This window comes from Mesoplodon bidens (genome assembly GCF_964165515.1).
Source record: "Mesoplodon bidens genome assembly, chromosome: 12".
NCBI classification, from domain to species: Eukaryota; Metazoa; Chordata; class Mammalia; order Artiodactyla; family Ziphiidae; genus Mesoplodon; species Mesoplodon bidens.
The window spans coordinates 66716677-66736136 of record NC_138168.1 but is presented as its reverse complement, the minus strand read 5'-3'; the positions used below and the strand labels follow the sequence as shown (position 1 = coordinate 66736136).

At 41.3% G+C, this 19460-nt stretch overlaps 2 protein-coding genes across 9 annotated transcripts in view; one reads left to right on the top strand and one right to left on the bottom strand.

The window, feature by feature from the left end:
* The window catches only part of PDE7B (phosphodiesterase 7B), a gene marked incomplete at both ends in the record, with an annotated part of 215525 nt that overhangs the window by 17194 nt on the left and 178871 nt on the right, over positions 1-19460 (bottom strand). The window contains 3 exons of the mRNA XM_081251028.1: positions 1614-1705; positions 15766-15897; positions 17319-17419. Of these exons, the coding sequence (XP_081107154.1) occupies positions 1614-1705; positions 15766-15897; positions 17319-17419 (325 nt within the window). The remainder of the gene's footprint in view (positions 1-1613; positions 1706-15765; positions 15898-17318; positions 17420-19460) is intronic.
* The window catches only part of MTFR2 (mitochondrial fission regulator 2), a 159488-nt gene that overhangs the window by 83525 nt on the left and 56503 nt on the right, over positions 1-19460 (top strand). The window contains exons 8-9 of one of the 8 annotated variants that reach the window (XM_081251024.1): positions 9966-10134; positions 14730-15682. The exons of 1 other annotated variant lie outside the window; for it this stretch is intronic. In XM_081251024.1, coding sequence (XP_081107150.1) covers positions 9966-10115 — 150 coding nt within the window. In that variant the 3' untranslated portion in view covers positions 10116-10134; positions 14730-15682. Of the gene's footprint in view, positions 1-9965; positions 10135-14181; positions 15683-19460 lie in introns of those variants that run through there. 6 more of the 8 variants (XM_081251026.1, XM_081251023.1, XR_014017213.1 and 3 more) reach the window with 6 other exon arrangements.

The window sequence follows — 19460 nt, the reverse complement described above, 5'->3', positions numbered from 1 at the left end:
ATTAGGTTGAATCATATGAAACTGCCATTATTCTACTGTTCTGGGCTCTCAAAAACAAGCAACTTCATATGGTGCAAACTAATACTTTTCTGATTTTTTCCTTAGTGTGTACGGTTAACCTTTCAGAATCAGAAAAATGATTTGAAGGCATTTACATGAGGATAGGATACTCACTATGAGAAGGATGACTGTAAATTTCATTATAAAGTCCTTTCACGTATATTATTGTGTAACAGTTTTTCTTCTAGCAAAAGCAATTTATAACACTATGTTCCACAAAAACATATAAAAATATAGTATTTTTATTTGGAATCCATAGGGATGAGTAGAAGTATCTTAGGAAATGAATATTGAGCAACGAGCAGGATTAAGGAGGGCGTTACAGGGACAAATCTGGTCCCAGGTTCCTCCTCCCTTTTTCCTGTTGTTCTGTTCCTTCCTGTCTCCTTCTCCTCCCTTCCCTTCTTCTTCTCTCTTTCTTTGGCTTCCTTACCATTCACCTCTTCCTTCCTCCTCCTTCTTGATTTTTTGCTCTAGTTTTTAGTTCTTTTTGCACTTAATTCTTCCGATCTTTGCAATGTATTGTTTTAGTAAAAGGCACGAGTTTTTGTTCCATGTGTGAGGATTGGTTTTATTTGGTTTTGGGGGTAAAATGTTATCAGAATTGAAGTTCCTTCTACAAATTCCACTTTCCTCTGGGTGCTAGGGAACAGCATGAGATAGAACCAGCGTGCCAGGGGTAAACCTGTGGGCCCAGAGCATCCTGCCTGCTTTACCGAGAGACACCACGTGGTCCTTGACCTTAAGTTGTGTGCCCTTCAGAAAGATGGTACAGGGATCTATTTACTTTTTCCCTCCTAGCTACCCTGGGTTCTGTGCATTTGAATTAAACAGATAGGAATTAGCGGTGACCTTGGAAGACAGTGCAGCAGCTAAATTAAGGCCAATATGGTACAGCAGCTAAACTGAGGCCAGGTGGAAATGAGGCCATGGTCTTGGATTTAGTAGGACTTGACCTAAATACCCGGGCTAATGAACAGTGGACCAGGAAACTAGTATTTCCCTTTCTGTTTAAAATGCAAGAGACATAGGTAAATTCCTGGTGAAAAAAATTGCTGGGGCCAATTCAGTTACTTAACAAAAGACATTTTAGAAAAGAATTCCTGACTTCTCCTTTTGCTAAGACTGGCAATAACAAAACACGCTTTATTGAACTAGGCTTCAATCTAGCTTGGGAACTCCCGTGTTCCTTCTTGATAAATATTTATTATTTGGATCTACACAGGAGGACAATTTTGCTAACATAAAAGACAGGAATTTGGCAAAGCACAGCGTTGATGCTGAAGAGTGTGAAAGCTGAGAGCTGTTTATTATCTCTTTTCCTGACGTTAGGTCCTACACTCTCCAGGCCCTTTCAGAGTTCACAGAGGGATTCTGGTTTCTGGGTTGCTGTAACTGACACCACATCTCCTCTGATAGTCAACCAAGGCAGCACGGGCCGGAAGCACAGTGGGCTGGCTCCCTGCCATTAACCCTGGCGGTCTCAAGCCCAAGAGAAAGTGGCTTATCTCTAATGTGTGGACATAGGTATGTTTCATCTCTACGCCACTTACGTCATTTCCTTTGGCAAGTGAGCCAGAAGTCTCGATTCTCGAAGCATGCCGATCGTAGATCGCCAGTGGTGATTCTCCAGCACAGACATATTCTAGAAAGAAAGAAAATTAAAACTATAAATGGGGGAGAAGCCAGATACCGATCTCTCTCGCTGAACACAGCTCCGTGGAGGCCAGTATTTTCCCTCTGGCCAGTTGGCACCTGATGACATAGAGGCAGAGCGGAAATACAAAATAAAACCACCGCAGGCCTATTCTCAAGGCTATAATAATAGTGTGTGTGGGGGTCAGGGCCCCGCTGACCTTCCACCGGAGGGCTGAATGCGGGTCTATTTCTAGCAGCCGCAGTCCTGTCTCTGTCTGGCTTTGAAAGCGCATTCAGATAACAGTGTAGAAGAAAAAGTGAGGCAGTAAAAGTAGGTAGTAATGGATACCGTAGGGCTATGTGCATAATATAGTCCACAATCACACTACTCAACAGAACAGAGGCAGGCCTCCCAACCTCCGGTGTGATATGTGCCCCAGTCAATGCAGTCTTGTTTTGGTGGCTTTGTGGCGATTTATTATCGTGGACACTAAAGTCTGAGAACCACTGTCAATAATCTTCGTGATCAGTATATCGGCACTTAGCCCATTAGGTCTGGGTTTGAATCTACAGTTGCTTCCTTGTTCAACTCTCTTGGTATTGCTTCCTTTGTGGAAACCTCTACTACATCCAATCTGTCCTTTGACCTTAAGTATGCTGTCTGTCTGAACATTAGCTAACCATTTAAATAATGAATATTTCTTACAACCTATTGTGTTTTGTTCTATATTAGCAAACATTATGGCCTTACCACTGACTTCATTTACAGAGAATAGAACTCTTCTAGTCCCCAAGAAATCTTTTCCCTTAATTTTCTTATTTATTTATTCATTCTCCATTTTGTTTCAAGAGGTGTTGTAAACTTACAAAAAATACAGGAAGATAGCATTTATTAAAAGTGAGGCTAGGGCCTCCCTGGTGGCGCAGTGGTTGAGAGTCCGCCTGCCGATGCAGGGGATACGGGTTCGTGCCCCGGTCTGGGAGGATCCCATATGCCGCGGAGCGGCTGGGCCCGTGAGCCATGGCCGCTGGGCCTGCGCGTCCGGAGCCTGTGCTCCGCAATGGGAGAGGCCACAACGGTGAGAGGCCCGCATACCGCAAAAAGAAAAAAAAAAAAAAAAAAAAAAGTGAGGCTAAACTGTCAAGGCATGGAAGCAACCTAAGTTTCCATCAACAGATGAATGGACAAAGAAGATGTGGTGTATATACATACATATATATGTGGTGTGTGTGTGTATATATATACACACACACACACACACACACACACACACACACACACACACACACACACAATGGAATACTACTCAGCCACAGAAAATAATGAAATTGTGCCATTTGCAGCAACATGGAAGGACTTGGAGGGCATTATGCTAAGTGAAATAAGTCAGACAGAGAAAGACAAGGACAGAGATATCACTTATGTATGGAATCTAAAAAAAATTACAACAAACTGGTGAATAAAACGAAAAAGAAACAGACTCACAGATGTAGAGAATAAACTAGTGGTTACCAATGGGGAGAGGGAAGGGGGGAGGGGAAATGTAAGGGAAAGGGATTAAGAGGTACAAACTATTATGTCTAAAATAAGCTACAGGATATATTGTACAGCACAGGGAATATAGCCAATATTTTGTAATTGGCTATAGTGGAGTATAACCTTTAAAAACTGAATCACTATAGTGTACACCTGTAACATACAATATTGTATATCAACTATACTTAAGTTGAAAAAAGTAGGGGGCAATTGTGTGATTCTGCTTATATGAGGTACCTAAAATAGTCAGATTCAGATTCATGGAGACAGAAACAATGGCAGTTGCCAGGGGAGCTGAGGGAATAGGGAGTTATTGGATTGGCCAAAAAGTTCGTTTGAGTTTTTCCGCACCATCTTATGGACAAACCCGAATGAATATTTGGGCCAACACAACATTGTTTTGTGGGTACAGAGTTTCAGCTTTGCAAGATGAATTCTAGAGCTTGACTGGGGTGATGACTGCACAACAGTGCAAATGTACTTAGTACCACTGAATTGTACACTGAAAAAGAGTTAAGATGGTAAATTTTATATTATGTGTATTTTGCCACAATTAAAAAAAAGTGAGGGGAAAGAAGCAAGGAAAATACTGTGGAGACTGATGGAGCCAGGACAGAGACTGAAAACTACTCCATCGTTATGCAACCCCACTCCTCTTGCCACTATATCTGTGCCATCCGTGTAATGCTCAACTTTTTCAGCAAATGGGAAAAGAGAATCCCCCAGGAGTGACACAATCTAGGGTCTATTAGGAAAAAACAAGTTCAAGAAAACTGCAACTATTCTTGGTTCTAAAACCAGGTCATGATTTCTCCCCAGGACTTTGTAGAATGAGTTTCACGAGCTGGAGTCTTATTCCGACTCTCTGTACAGGCTGTTCTACTGCCATTCATTTCTCTTTGCCAAGGAGTCATTATTCCTTACGCACCACTTGACCAGGTTTGAACCTGTGATGAGATTTTGTTACTTTTATCAACGAGTCTATTATCTCCTTTTGGGCATGAGCTACACACAGCAGAAGACAATGTTTATGAGAAATAACATACTAGACTAATTTGTTTTGATTGTAAAGATTTATGGGAGCAGAGAGTGATAGGTTAGTGTGATGTCACAGATGTTCTATCCCTGCTGTGACATTTAATTCAGTCACTCATGAGCATTCACTTGCAAGACTAATTCAAGTAGATGTGACATGAGTGCCCTCACGTGAGTTTTTCAAGGGGCCGGAAAACTGTAACAAGACCTGATGATAAATGACGCCATATCCCTGTTGAGTGGAACAAAAGCGTCTGGAGAATTGCCTTAAGCATTGTTATTTATGCCAGCCTGACTTAACATCTTCATTAATAATCTTCCTGAAGACAGAATAAACGGATACTTGGGAAATTTGCTGGTGAAACCATATTTGGAGATGAGCACCAGGAAAATGGGAGGAAATGGAGGGGGCCTGGAAGCTGGCACAGAATAAAAGAAAACAGCATACATATTACAAACACAACCTTTCATGGAGCTGTCATTATACATAAAAGTATGTTTTGGCCAGAATTGTGTTGGAGGTAGGGGTACTCCACTGGATGCAGAAGAAGAAAAGAAAGGCAGTTTAGGGAGGGGGGATTAACATTTCTGAAGCACCCACTGTGTTCCAGGCCCTTTACATGATCTCACTGAATTCTCACATAACTGTCTACTGTTTTAATCATTAACTCACAGCAAGTAAAACTCCAGGTTTCTCTGAGAGGCCACATAGCTAGTCAGTAGCTGAGAAAGGCCTTCAACCCAGGTCTGCCAGGCATCAAGACCTAAGCTTTGCACACCTCCACTTGCTGTCTCCCAAGAATTACCTCTGTTCACCCACATCCAAGCATTCAGAAGCCTGACATTTATAAACTGATGAATGCCTACAGTTATACTTAATTTTCCCCCAAATCATCTATAGTTGCTGCTTTAAAAGTCAATGGTTGATTGTTTTAATTAGATGTTAGTTTCTAAATCCATACTGGAATCTTTGCACATACCTCCAAATTTGGTGTCACTTCAAAAAATCTTGTAGTTTGAGTGTGTCGTGAGTTGAGGAGATTTAGATTGTCTTGGGGGAGAATTCATCCTTCAGCCACTCTCGACCCTCGCAACTGAACACTCTGAGTTCTGTTGGTTCTTCCATCATGGCGTCTCTTATACCCATCCCTTCCTTTCACTGAAGTGACCATATTTTAGTGCTTTATTATCCTTAGTTATCCTTCCTTCTATTCATCCTCTCTCCAACTTCCAGAGTGTGACTTGTTTACTTGACCAAATTTTTTACCATCTCCCTAATCATTGGTTGAAATATAAACTAATATTTTTTTGAACACCTCCTGATATGCCAGGTGCCATGGCAGGCACTGGGGGTCTAAAGGTGAATAAGACAAAATTGCGGCCCTCAAGGAGCTCACCTAACTTCAATATGATTGTGCCATCTGCCTTCTCCCATGCCCTGCTCCAAACTCTACCTTGGTGTCCTATCAGATAAATTAAGCTTAACTCCTTAGCTCGGCATTCAGTGCTCCTTAAAAATTGTCCCAACTATCATTCTGTTCCTATATGTTTGAGATAATTGAATACCTTTACCTTTCCTTTCCTACAAAGGTCTTATAGTCCAAATAAATGACACCATATTAATAAAACTATAACTTATTGACATTATTAAATTATTAATACATGAAAATGTCCTTTCCTTTTGCCACTTTCATGCCTTTCAAGGTAGTTTATGTTCCTCAAACTCCTCTATGTTTCCTTATCAAACAAAACCCTGTCTTCCAAAGTCCCATTCAAACACTCCATCCACAAAGCCACCTGGAATGAGTCCAGTTAGAGGCGAACTTGCTCTCCTCTGAGTCCTATAGCTCTTTTTCTCGGCATTCCTCAAGTCCTGAGCCCAGCTGGTCTCAGTCCCGTTGATGTGTGTGACAGTTGTGTATGTACTTCCTGTTCTTCTTACTAGATTATAAACTGTATGTGAGCAGGAACCCTGCCTCGTTCCTTTTGTATCCACTCAACTGTGTGCCTTGCACAGAGAAAGTGCTTTCTATTAATTTGCTAAGTATATAACTGAACAAATTACTTGATTTCATTCGGCAAACATACTGAACACTTACTCTGTTCCAGACGCTGTAATATGTGCTTGGAATATATCTGAACAAAAGAGACAGAGAACTAGAGGTAGCAGGGATAGAGAGAGAGAGAGAGATAATAAACAATAAACACAAGAAATACTTCGGGAAAAAAAAGTATAGCATCCAGAAGATAGCAAATGCATGGAAAGAAGGAAAAGCAGAGCAGAATAATGGGAATTTGAGAGTCTGGAGGCGTGGGACGGGGAAGGTAAAGTAGTCAGGGTAAGAGGTGAGATTAGAGCGAAGGCTTGAAGGTAGGAGGGAGCTCACCATGCTGATGAGGGAAGACTGTTCCAGAGAAAACAGCTGAAGTAAAGGCCCCCAAGGGGGAGCAAACAGCTGTGAGGTCCATGTGCAGCGAGGGAAGAGAAGTATCGGTACAAGGAGTTAGAGAGGTAATTTGATACCAGCTCATGTGTGGTCTTCCGGCCATTGTAAGGATTCTGATATTTACTCTGAGAGAAGTAAGGACCCACTGCAGAAGTCTGGGAGGAATGAAATTATATGACTTAACCGTAAATAAGATCACTTTGGTTGCTATGTTGAAAATAGACTTTGGTAGGGGATAAGGGTAGAAATAGGTGTAGGAGGTGGGGGGAGAGGGCAGTTATCCAGGCCAAAGCTGATAAAGGCTTGGACGAGGAAAGTGGAGGTGGTGAGATGGTAGATTTCTGGATCTGCTAGGATGGCTCAGTGTTTGGAGGAGTCTCATCGCCGTCCAGAATAAAGATAACATTTCCCAGTCTCCTTTACAGCTAAGTGGAATCATCAGGCTAAATTCTGACCTATTAAATGTAAGCAGAAATGTTGTGTGGGATTTTAAGGAAAGTTGTTTAAAGGGAACGGTTTCATCTGGGAGAGGCTTCTTTTGCTTTATCCCTGCCTTCCTTCTCACTGTCTGGAATACAGCAGGAATGGCTAGAGCTCCAGCAGCTAGCTGGGCAATGAGGACAAGTGTCATACCCCAGTGACAGCAGATTGAAGAACTGAAAGGATCTTGGGTCACTCATTCTTAACTTTTGAAGCCACCACGCCTGCCCTGGACTGCCAATATCCAAACTTCTTCTATAAAGGGTAGAAACAAACTTCTACCCTTGTTTAAGTCACTAACACACCACATTATTTAAAGTTGCTTTATTATCTTCCATATCCTCCCAAAAGAGTTGATAAAAAGACCTTTTCAATGTCTTAATCTAGAATAATGCTTGGTTTTTGCATAAGAATCTTAATAAAGAATTTTATAACTCAAAAAAAGAGTGAGGTGAAATCACCTTAGTAAAGTCTGAAACGCACGCGTGGGCTCACGCACATCTGCGCGAGGGCACGCACACACAAACACACACTTCTTATTTCTGAGATCAAACATTGCCATCTGCTAGGAAAGACTTTCCTGGTTCTCCAAACAGTACTGACAGCTCCCTCTTCTAGCTCCCCATTCCCAACCCAAGCTTCTATCCTACTGTCCAAAACACCTCATAACAACTTTGTTCACTGGCCTTGCTCCTACATATAAGTAATTTTCACATGTTTTTTGTTCATTTACTCTTAAAATAGCCTTGAAAAATTATGGTCTCCCTATACTTTTAAAAATTGATATCTAAAATCACAAATTTCTATGGTAACAAAAGATGTAATAATGTCTTGCATTTTTGTGAATATTGGTGTTTTAATATAAAATCATTATATAACTCTTTTATGCATTAAATGTATCTAAGGGAATCAAAATACCAATGGCATTTAATACCTATTAATCACATGTTTAAGAAAACACATGAATAATTTATCTTTTAAGTCAAAAATTTTAAATTGATTTTTTTCCCTCTAGAACTTATATTTCCATTCTATTTCCCCATAGAATTTTATTTTAATGTAATATATTTTGATGTGTGAAATTCTTTCATCATCACCCTGTCATATCTCTCTGAAACAAAAATAAGTATTGATATATAAATTGAATCTTTAATTTAACAAATTTACTTAACATCAGGCTCTAAGTAGTAAATATTTTTCCAGCTTGGGTTTACAATGAAATTGCTATTGGTTGGTAACTAATTGATGAAAATACACGTATACTGCAAATTTGGAAAACATTATGCTTAAGAATAAAAACGTTTTGGGACTTCCCTGGCAGCACAGTGGTTAAGAATCTGCCTGCCAATGCAGGAGACACGGGTTCAAGCCCTGGTCTGGGAAGATCCCACATGCCACAGAGCAACTAAGCCCGTGCGCCACAACTACTGAGCCTGAGCTCTAGAGCCCGTGCGCCACAACTACTGAAGCCCACGTGCCTAGAACCCGTGCTCCACAACAAGAGAAGCCACCGTAATGCACACCGCAACGAACAGTAGCCAGAAATAAATAAATAAATAAAAAGAATAAATTTTTTTTTTTTTTTTTTTTGTGGTACGCAGGCCTCTCACTGTTGTGGCCTCTCCTGTTGCAGAGCACAGGCTCCGGACGCGCAGGCTCAGCGGCCATGGCTCACAGGCCTAGCCGCTCCACGGCATGTGGGATCTTCCCGGACTGGGGCACGAACCTGTGTCCCCTGCATCGGCAGGCGGACTCTCAACCACTGCGCCACCAGGGAAGCCCAAAAAGAATAAAAATGTTTTCACAATGCATTTATTCATGAGATGGCTGGGAGCATTATAGTACCTCAGTTATAGGAGATTTTCTTGAATATTTTTAGTTGTTCCTTTGGTATTTTTTCACACTGCGGCAATATACAATATTAGTGCAATTGGAGCAAGATGCAATATGCAGAATGGATAAGAGATACGTCTTTCTTTTGTACGGTGGGAACAGGGTAACTGTGAAAGAGGAGTAGAAAGTAGAACTGGCTTGACTGTCCTGAAAGCACATTCCAGGTAGGTCAGTTTAAGGAGCTGAAAATGAATTCTGTTAGTGCTATTCATGCCTGTGTACTCCTGGGAAAGTCTTCGCGTATCCCCATGGGCACAAATGCCTGGTTTGAAGCTGCTGGCATACATGATTGCCATTGAGAACAAGGAGCATATCTTATTCATCTTTGTGCACCAGTATGTGGCACAGTGCCATTTAAATAACGAAATATTTGTTGAATGGATACTAAGTCATTAACCTCCAAAACCCCAAAGTGCGGTAACTGCAAAAGTTTAAGTAACTGTATAAGTAACAGAGTCCTGTTAATTTTTTGGTCAATAGCTGATAAAAGCCAGACTTGGAATCTTCTGCTGTGAAATCCTTAGACTCAGGTAAAAGTCAAAGAGATTTTAAAATTCTTATAGCAATGGGCTCTCTCACTGTTCGCTCACAGATGACCAGGATTAGGTCAACGACTCCAGAAATAACATATATCAGATAGCATTTGTCAACTGCAAGATAAACAAATAAGATTATTATAAAGAATTTTCCGTGATGCTTCTCAGTCTTCATGGTGTACTCTTGATGCAGGGAAGTAATAACGCGATGATCAGCACAGGTACCTACTAAGTGGACAGGACGGGGATATGCTTTCTTGTCTGTGTGCTGCTATCTCTCAGATTTCCCCTCTGGGTCCCTGTGTGTGCCCACTGTGGCCAAGATTTCTCATTTTTCAGTGTTACTCAGGTTCTGTCTTTCTTGCTGCTTGGGTCCAACCTGTGCATCCATCCGTCTCTCCATCCATCTATCCATCCACTTACTCATCCAGCAAACGTCCCACCACCCAACGAATATTCACTAAACGTGAGGACTGTGCCAGATGCTGAGGATACAGCAGCGGACGAGGTAGGTGCCTAGAAGCTTGCAGGCTACGGGGGATATGGACGTCTAATCAGGAAATGGCAGTTTAGAGAGATAAACACCGTGATAGGGGAAGTAAGAGAACGCTGTGAAATCATACAGCAGGGGCATGGAAGATGGATTTTTTTTTTTTTTTTTTTTTTGCAGTACGCGGGCCTCTCACTGTTGTGGCCTCTCCTGTTGTGGAGCACAGGCTCCAGACGCACAGGCTCAGCGGCCATGGCTCACGGGCCCAGCCGCTCCGCGGCATGTGGGATCTTCCCGGACCGGGGCACGAACCGGCGTCCCCTGCATCGGCAGGCGGACTCTCAACCACTGCGCCACCAGGGAAGCCCTGGAAGATAGATTTTTAAAGAAAAAGAAGGCTTTCAGGAGGAAGATCTGTCCAAGTTGGGATCAAAAGGATGAGTAAGTTAGAGAGGAGTCCGAGAATGCAGGCAATACAGAAACTATAGCACTGCCATGTTTACATTTCATTAAAACAGGCAGAAGGAAGAAGAGCATGTGTGTGAAGACCTGGAGCAAGAGGGACACTTTATATCTTCCCTCCCTGTTTTATTTATTTTTTAATCATTAGAAATGATCACTTTCAAACATACTATATATTTTACTTATTTTCTGATTCCCCTAGTAGAAAGCAGGGATTTCTATTTGTTTTGTTTATCTTCTGTACTGCCAGCACTTGGCACATATGTCGGCTCTGGGATTCTGAAAGTGGTTCAGACTGGATGATGCATAGAGCCTGGGAGAGTAATGGTGGGAAGTGGAACTGGAAAGTGTAGTGAGGGTCAGATCATAATGAGGCTTGTAAACTGGGTTAAGACATTTGGACTTAACCCTGAGGGCAATGGGATTTTAAGCAGGCATCTAAGTGTCACAGTTGAGCTTCAGGAAACTCATTCTGGCTGCACAGTGGCGGAGGGGTTGGAGACAGGCAAGGCTGAGTGTAGATGACAGGATGAAAGACGTTGGTGCCCTGCTCTAGGGGAGGATCTGGCACGAGCAGGCTGGGAGGTACTGGTATTTCATAGGCAATGGCCAAATTATCTTTGTCTTTCTGAAGAGGGAGGTGGTTCTGCTCCTACAGACTCACTGGCTTTCACAGCCCCTCAAAGACCAATATCAGCAAAAGGCAGATTGAAAAAAAGAAGATGCTCATCAGAAATGCTCATGGAGGTCTGAACATAGGATGAGATGATATTGCTTTAATATCCATTTAAATCCCAGCACTGTTTTGTTTTGTAATCCCACAGTAGGTACAACATCCCTCTACTTTCAGAAGCAGCAGCTCAGCAATCTCACATCATTCCAATGAGAATGCGTTCTAGTGTCACAAACTCTTCATACCTGTAGTTTTATTAATAAGAATAATCTTCACTGTAAAGTTGAGAGAGTAAGCATCCACCTTTGTGGCAACAAAACCTACCAGAATTTATTTTGAACAAAATAAAACTCTTCAAACCGCTACTGCAAAACCGTTATTTCCCCTTTTATCTGAATAATCAAGTATTATCCACCCTAAGAACAAAACAATCTATTTGTTCTAGAATAACAACACATCTGGCATTTAATAAACCACCAACACAGGTTTTCAAATTAAACCGAGAGTCTCTTTGTCAAAGAGAATCTGGCAGAGCAGATTTGCTATCACACAAAGCAGCTTTAAACTGTTGTTTTTTTCTCCTATTTATTGGACACTTTCTTTGATTAAAATACTTAGAATGATGTTGATAAACTGAGTCTGGTGTACAACAAGACTCAGAGTTAATTATACCTTTTAAACCAGCGGAGGCAGGAAGAAAAACAACAGGAACATAGTCTGTGTTTTCATTTTTAATTGCTCACGAAACCGGGAAGCAAGACTCCAGAAGATAATGAAGTCACTGAGTTCTTCCCTAACAAGCCCAGTGGTCTCCTTGGTAACGCTGCAAGGGCCCCAGCCCAGGAGGTCTCAGAGGAACAGAAGCTCCCTGAGTCCTAAACAAGACCTTGGCCCTTGAAGAAACTATACCACTGCCATGTTTACTGCCTGTTGGAAGATGTCTTTCTCTTGTTTGATCTGCATCTGCCGAAGACACTGCTCTCACAAGGAGCCCGAACATTGATTGCCGTCCACGGGGCAGACCTGTGTTCAGATCAGGGCCATGGATGTGCCACATGCCAGCTACCTCACTATGAACAGTGGAAACTTTATGAAACAGAAAATCAAATTTGAACCTCCTTTTTACAATTTTCACTCCACTTGTCAAAAACACCTTTCATGAGGCAGAAATCATGAGGTTACATATAATCTTTGCAATTGCTTGTTTGAGTAGAGGTCATAGGACCATATGGAAGGAACATGTCTCCTGGCTCTAACTTCATATTTATGGTGCAGAGTCATTAAGAATAAAAAGTGGGGGCTTCCCTGGTGGCGCAGTGGTTGAGAGTCCGCCTGCCGATGCAGGGGACATGGGTTCGTGCCCCGGTCCGGGAGGATCCCACATGCTGCAGAGCGGCTGGGCCTGTGAGCCATGGCCGCTGAGCCTGAGCGTCCGGAGCCTGTGCTCCGCAACGGGAGAGGCCACAACAGTGAGAGGCCCGCGTACCGCAAAAAAAAAAAAAAAAAAAAAAAAAAAAGAATAAAAAGTGGTTAAAAATGCTGGCCTCTTCTAAGTGCTTGTGATAAGTGACCAAGAAAAATGATTATAAACTTCTGCAAGACAAATAAGAGAATGTAATAAATACAATGTTTCATGGAACAACTAATTATTAATTATTTTATTCATTAGGTTGTTCTGTCACTAGTTAATATGTAGTTGGACTCTATCAAAAGGAATTAACTTTTTTATATGGTTTATTACAAGATATTGAATATAGTTCCCTGTGCTATACAGTAGGTCCTTGTTGTTTATCTGTTTTATACACAATAGTTTGTATCTGCTAATCCCAAACTCCTAATTTATCCGTTTCCCCCGGTTCCTCTTTGGTAACCATAAGTTTGTTTTCTATGTCTGTGAGTCTGTTTCTGTTTTGTAAATAAGTTCATTTGTATCATATTCTAGATTTTAAATTGAACTGAAAGCAATTCCTCTTGCAATTGTAATAAGCAATATCATGTCTGATTTAACAGTTACTTTGCAAAACTGCTGAACCCACATGTTGGAGGATTGGAGGGTGGAGGGACAGAAAATAAATTCTCAGCTGTATCTCTCACATCCTGTTAGGTACACTCTTAGTCCACCACGGACACCTGGACTGCTTCCAGTCTGATGAGACTGGTGCCAGGTGGAAATGCCTTTATGGTCTTCATGTTGAACTTGGGTTGGCAGTTCAGCTCGCAAGTCTGGCCCAGACAGAGGACAATGGGAGAGAGCCCTTTAACTTGGCCTTCACTCCAGCTGCCCTGGCTCTCGCTTTATCTCAGGGCAGAAGCACAGGCTGGGTCTTATGCAATGATCTTCTTATTTATTAGAACTAAAAGAGCACAGCCAACAAAAGGAGGGAGAGGAAACCCTCTTCCATTTTATCTCATTTCTAGTAAGTCTGGATTGTACAAAGTCACGCACAGGGTGTTCTCAAAGCCCCATAATTCCTGGCACATCTTCTTGGCTATTCTCGTTGACCAAATGTGTGTGCATGTGCATGTACAGTTTTTGTGTATATATATATATATATATATATATATATATATGTATATATACACACACACATATATTACACAGTATACGTATTGTGTAATATATATGTATATATATGATGTATATATATTTTTTTTCACTCATTATCACAGTTCTTAATATTTTCTGGATGTATAACTCATTTTAAAATATAAGTCATGGATCCTCTCCCTAGAAAAATGTGTATAGGTACGTCGTCTGAAAATCTGCATATAGTTTCCTGAAAGCTTATTTATGTCTCAACCAACAGGCCCTTGGTAGGCTAAAAGGCTGTATTTCCAAAGATTTTAAGGTATCATGTGTTGTTAATGATCTTGCTGAGTTGATATTTTATGTAACACGATTTTTTTTTCTTGAAATTGAAAACCTAAAGAGTTATGCCAGTTCTTCACTGACAATGCGAAATGAAGATTTTCTGACCCAGATCACATTCTGTACAGCTAATCTACAGTGTCTACAAAAGGGAGAATATACACTTCATCATAACATGCCCAAGTCATTGAACAGAGAGCAGGGGCCATTCATGACAGGACTATACTCAGCTCAAGGCCACAGAAACAGTCCATTTGCAGTTACTCTGGAGTTGTGGGTTTTCATCCCCAAAGCACACCAGTTTATGCTGCCTTTGGTGTCACACTCTCTGCCCTGCTACTCAAAATGTTACTCACGGGATCTTCCCGGACCGGGGCACGAACCCCTGTCCCCTGCATTGGCAGGCAGACTCCCAACCACTGCGCCACCAGGGAAGCCCTCCCCTGGTCAAATTTTTAATGTTTTCCCCAAGCAATAAATATAGCTTCTGAGACTGTTTAGAAAGTTTAGTTTTAGTTTTCATTTTCTTTGTTTAGTTTTCAGCTCATCACCTAAAGTTTTTCTAAATTATGTCACCCTGTCCCCTCTTTACGGTCATTTCTATCCCAGCTCCAGGTGCTGGCTGACAGACCAAGAGAGCCGAGTGCTGAATTATGTACCAGGGGATCCATAAACCTTGGAGTGCCAATTCCTACCGGGACCCAAAGCTAATCAACTAGATGGAAAAAAGCTCTGTTTCATGTTTCAGTTGTACTTTATCCTCAAGCTGCACTGTTTTGTATAACGCAATTGTTTTATGGGAATCCTTTAGACAGTATTCCCGTACTGAATTTTTTCAAAAGATCTACTAAAATTGAGATCAATGACTCCCTTGAATGCAATGATTTTGTTAATGACAACCAAAGGTCTCCCCCAAACCATGTTGAAAATTCTGGGAATAATTCATTTATGATATAGGGTTATAATATCTGAAGTAATATCATAGATAAGAGTTCTTTGGGCCAATCTACTTGTGCTGTTGAACAATTTTATAACAGCAAAGCACGCCTATTGTCTTCGATAACATACCTGTGACTCAGAAGCCAAAAAAGTTCAGAAATGGCCCTGGAGAATATAGCCAATATTTTATAATAACTATAAATGAAGTATAATCTGTAAAATCTTTGAATCACTATATTGTATACCTGAAACTAGTGTAATATTATAAGTCAACTATACTTCAATAAAAGAATAAAAACATGATTAAAAAAAGAAATGGCCCTAGAGACGTAAATCTGAATTAGGATTGCACCTAGGAGTATCATTTATAGAAGTTCTACAAGGACTGGCTTCAACTGGCCATTATATATTAGATGGTTCCTATGGAGACAGATAGTCTCAGACCATGAGACGGTAGACTCAGGAATCCTGTTTGACTTTGGACAATTTCAGACCTGCTTCAGAGCAAATTGAATTCCTTGGATATCCTTGTAAACCAATTTAATCTGCCCTGGGGGACACTCTGAACCTATTTCAAACCCATGCTCTTTGGCTGTGGTCATCATTGAGGCTGACCCTGAATGAAGGCTATCTCCAAGGGTGAGATTCAGGCTACAGCACTGGGCCTAAAGCAGTTAAACATATTGTATAATGTTGGCTCCCTTACCTGATATAGGTTGGCAAGGTGGTGGTTTGTTTTGATCAAAAATGGCTGGTTTACCCCTGGATGGTCAACATCGTGGGCTGCGGCAGCCAGCAATCCAAGCATGATGTCCAGAGGTGTGAGGGAGCTGGCGAGCTGTTAAAGGATTGAATGGGGAGATTGACTGGTGTGTTTCCAAAAATAGGTTAGCATTTGTTTTGGCTAAATCACACTGAATGAATCATCATAGTATCGTTCAGGCCTTTCATCCAGACCGTAACCTTCTGAAGCTGTCAATAAGGTAACAGAACCATGGAAATCGCAGGAATAAAGAAAGGGCTGTGAGGAAAGTAATTAAGCAACTCAAATTGTGTAGCTCATCCAGGTGGCCTCCTCTTCCTGCTGCTCCTGTCTTGTTTTGTTGTTGTAGTAGTATTACCTGTTGGCAACACTGCTCTATAGTGGGCGGGGAGAAGAAGGCAGAGTCTAAAATCAGCCTTGCTCCTAGGAAAGCTGTAAGTGAAGGAAAAAGCTGAAGCCAAAGCGATGGAAAAAATCACTTGTGTATTTCAACCATCCAATATATCACTGCCACTTCTTTGAATATGAAATCCACAGTGGGCTGAATTGCAAAATTTGCATATTTCTTCAATGTGTAATAAATAAAGTGGGGGAATGTGTGAGAATCTGTCTTTTTTTTGGTTAGCTAGGAAAACAAGCAGGAAAATGGGAATCTAGTGTTAGCTTTAAATACTCAACTGTGCAATCTATACAATTTTCAAATTACTTAGGGATTAAATAACAAAACCTTTAATGTCTTTGGGATATTTTATAAGGATGAGGCATACCCAGTTTTGTCTTGGGAATGCCTATCTGGCATCTGTATATTTAGTGGTTGATGTTAAAACTGATTGAACTAAACAGTCTTGGACTGAGATATCATTTTCCAAAAACCCTAAAAAAACTCATCCTGTATGTTTTAACAGCTAGGTTTTATATGGCTAAGAAATGCCTAGGTTTTGAGTAACAAGCGTTATTATCATGTTTTAAATTTTGGATTAATATATTGCATCTGGGCATATTTTTAAAGAGGTTTTTGATGTTCACAATTTCTCTTGGGCCTGAATCAGGATGCCTAGTTGCCTCAGTAGGAAATGCAGCTGAGTCTTGAGGAGTTTTAATTTTATTTGTTGATCAAAAACCATGAGGTGGGAGACTTCCTAGAAAAGTTCAGTTCTGGTACTGTTTGTGGCAAAGGTTCAAGGCAAAAGCAGCTAACTTCTGTGACGGTTGAAGATATCTAGGATGCAGATTGTCATAGAGAGGGTTGTTTTCGTCCTAATGCAGCCTTGAAAATATATAAATTATGAAACAGAACCTCTGAAAATTGACATCCTCTTTCATGACTATTATACAGTTTTCAGAGCTGATACTGAAACCTTAATATAAGCAATTTGTATTCATGCTATAAATTGGCCCATAACCCAGCTGCTCTGATATGTCAGGTGATTTGGGACCCGGCAGGTAGTTTACATGGCATTTCCAGATGGCCGAGGAGGCAGCGGGTCTTGCCTTACCTTTGGCTCCTTTAGGTAGCAGTGCATGGCCTGGGTGACATCGGCCGCATGAACAGCATTGTGATATGGGTTTTGGCTGTGGTAATCTTCTTGAACCATGACTAGGAGGTAAGCAGATAACTCAATCAGCTAAAAACAAAACACAAAGGACATACTAGCTCAGACTTATTGAGGGTCCTTTTTGCTTAAAAATAACAGTGTCTCCAAAATGTGCAGCCTGGGAATGCTTTAGAAATGAACACGATTTGCCAGCTTGGCAGTTCTACTGGGTTGATTTCAGTGGAGAGGAGGGAGGGGGAGGGAAGAAGGAAGAAAGGCTAAAAGGATTTGTGAGGCCCTTGGGATCCCTCACCACCTTCATAAATCACCCCTTTCTGGCATTCATGAAGGCTCTCATTCATTGGAAAAATAAATATGTAGGAAAAGGGCAACTTTATTTCACACTATAGTTTAAGTATTTAAGTTTGCTGCCATTTAAGAATAATGTGCCATAAAAGAGGCTTCCTTTTAAAGAGACCTACTCTCATCCAAAGATTGCTTTATCACTTAAATAACAAATACTGACCAAAGCAAATCTGGGGATTCTTCAGGCAGAAATTCATAGATCCAACTGAGGAATCCTTGGATTTATTTCTATCTTATTCAGATTAAATGATCATCTTTCTTGCCCTTCCAATCTAGGGACCGGAGTGATCTTGGAACCGAACAGAGACACAAGGAAGGCAATTTGAGTTTGCTATTTACAGAAGCTACTTGCCTGCTTCAGCTAATAACTAAGGCAATGTCTAGGATGCAATATATTCAGTGTGTATAGAATGTCCTGGCTTTCAATTTTCCTGGCTATGTTCTCTCAGCCCAGCTATGACTTTGGCTCTGGATTCCAGTGTTATTTCTTTCATTGAATCTTTGCCTTTTTCACATGTACTCTGGGTGCATACACATGGCCAAAGTATCTGTGCTCTCCCTCTTTAGACAAATCAAAATTATTTGGCTCTATTCATGGCCATTACTTTGCTCAATCAATCTGAACACAATTAGCTTGAGGTTATTTGTGTTTCTGGAATGAGCCATGCTCTGGCTTGTTTCCAGTATTTCTGTTGTGCCACATGTACCTTTTAATCAGCAGGTTTATTTGACTATTATATGAACCCTGGCTCTATTACTTATCTGTATTGGGCAAGTTACTTAACCGAAAGTTTCCTCCATTTCTTTCTCTATAAAATAGGGATAACAACAGCTCTGATCTCAAAGAGGTGCTGTAAGGATTAAATGTGGTAATATATGCAAGTTCTTAGAAGACTTTCCAGCATATGTAAACACTATGTAAGCCTGGTGGTTGCTGCTACTGTTGTTATCACCATCACCATTATTTTACCCTTGATGCATCAAGTCAGCTTCCAAATTCAAAGCACTGCCATGTGCCATGTCAAAGAAGCCAGGAACACATTAAGAGGCAGAGGAAAGTCATTTGGTGACTAAAAATGTGCCCTGGGGCTTCCCTGGTGGCGCAGTGGTTGAGAGTCCGCCTGCCAATGCAGGGGACACGGGTTCATGCCCCGGTCTGGGAAGATCCCACGTGCTGCGGAGCGGCTGGGCCCGTGAGCCATGGCCGCTGAGCCTGCGTGTCCGGAGCCTGTGCTCCGCAACGGGAGAGGCCACAACAGTGAGAGGCCCGCGTGCCGCAAAGGAAAAAAAAAAATGTGCCCTGGATAATTCACTGGAAGATAAATAAGAATATGCATGAAGTCAAATGAGATCTGGGGCTGCTTTTTGATGAGGCGAGATGGTGGAGTTGAGTGGAAAGATGGTAGGCTTTCAAATCAGACAGACCTGGGCTTGGACTGCAGCTCTGCCAATTATATGTTGTTGACCTTGAGCAAGTTACAAAACCTTTTTGTACTTCTCCTTACTTATGGGCCAAATGGTGATAATGGCCAACTTGCAGGGTTGTTGAAGCTGTTAGAAATAACGTACCAAAAGCCCCTTGCCTACAGTGGGTGCTACATACATGGTAGTTCTTATCATTAAAAAAAAGCCTGTTGAATATTTCAACAACTCATATCCAGAGTGGCATTATTTGAGGAATATTTTCTGGGATTTTGTTAATATGTGAGCAGATCAGTAACTTCTGGACAGTTATTT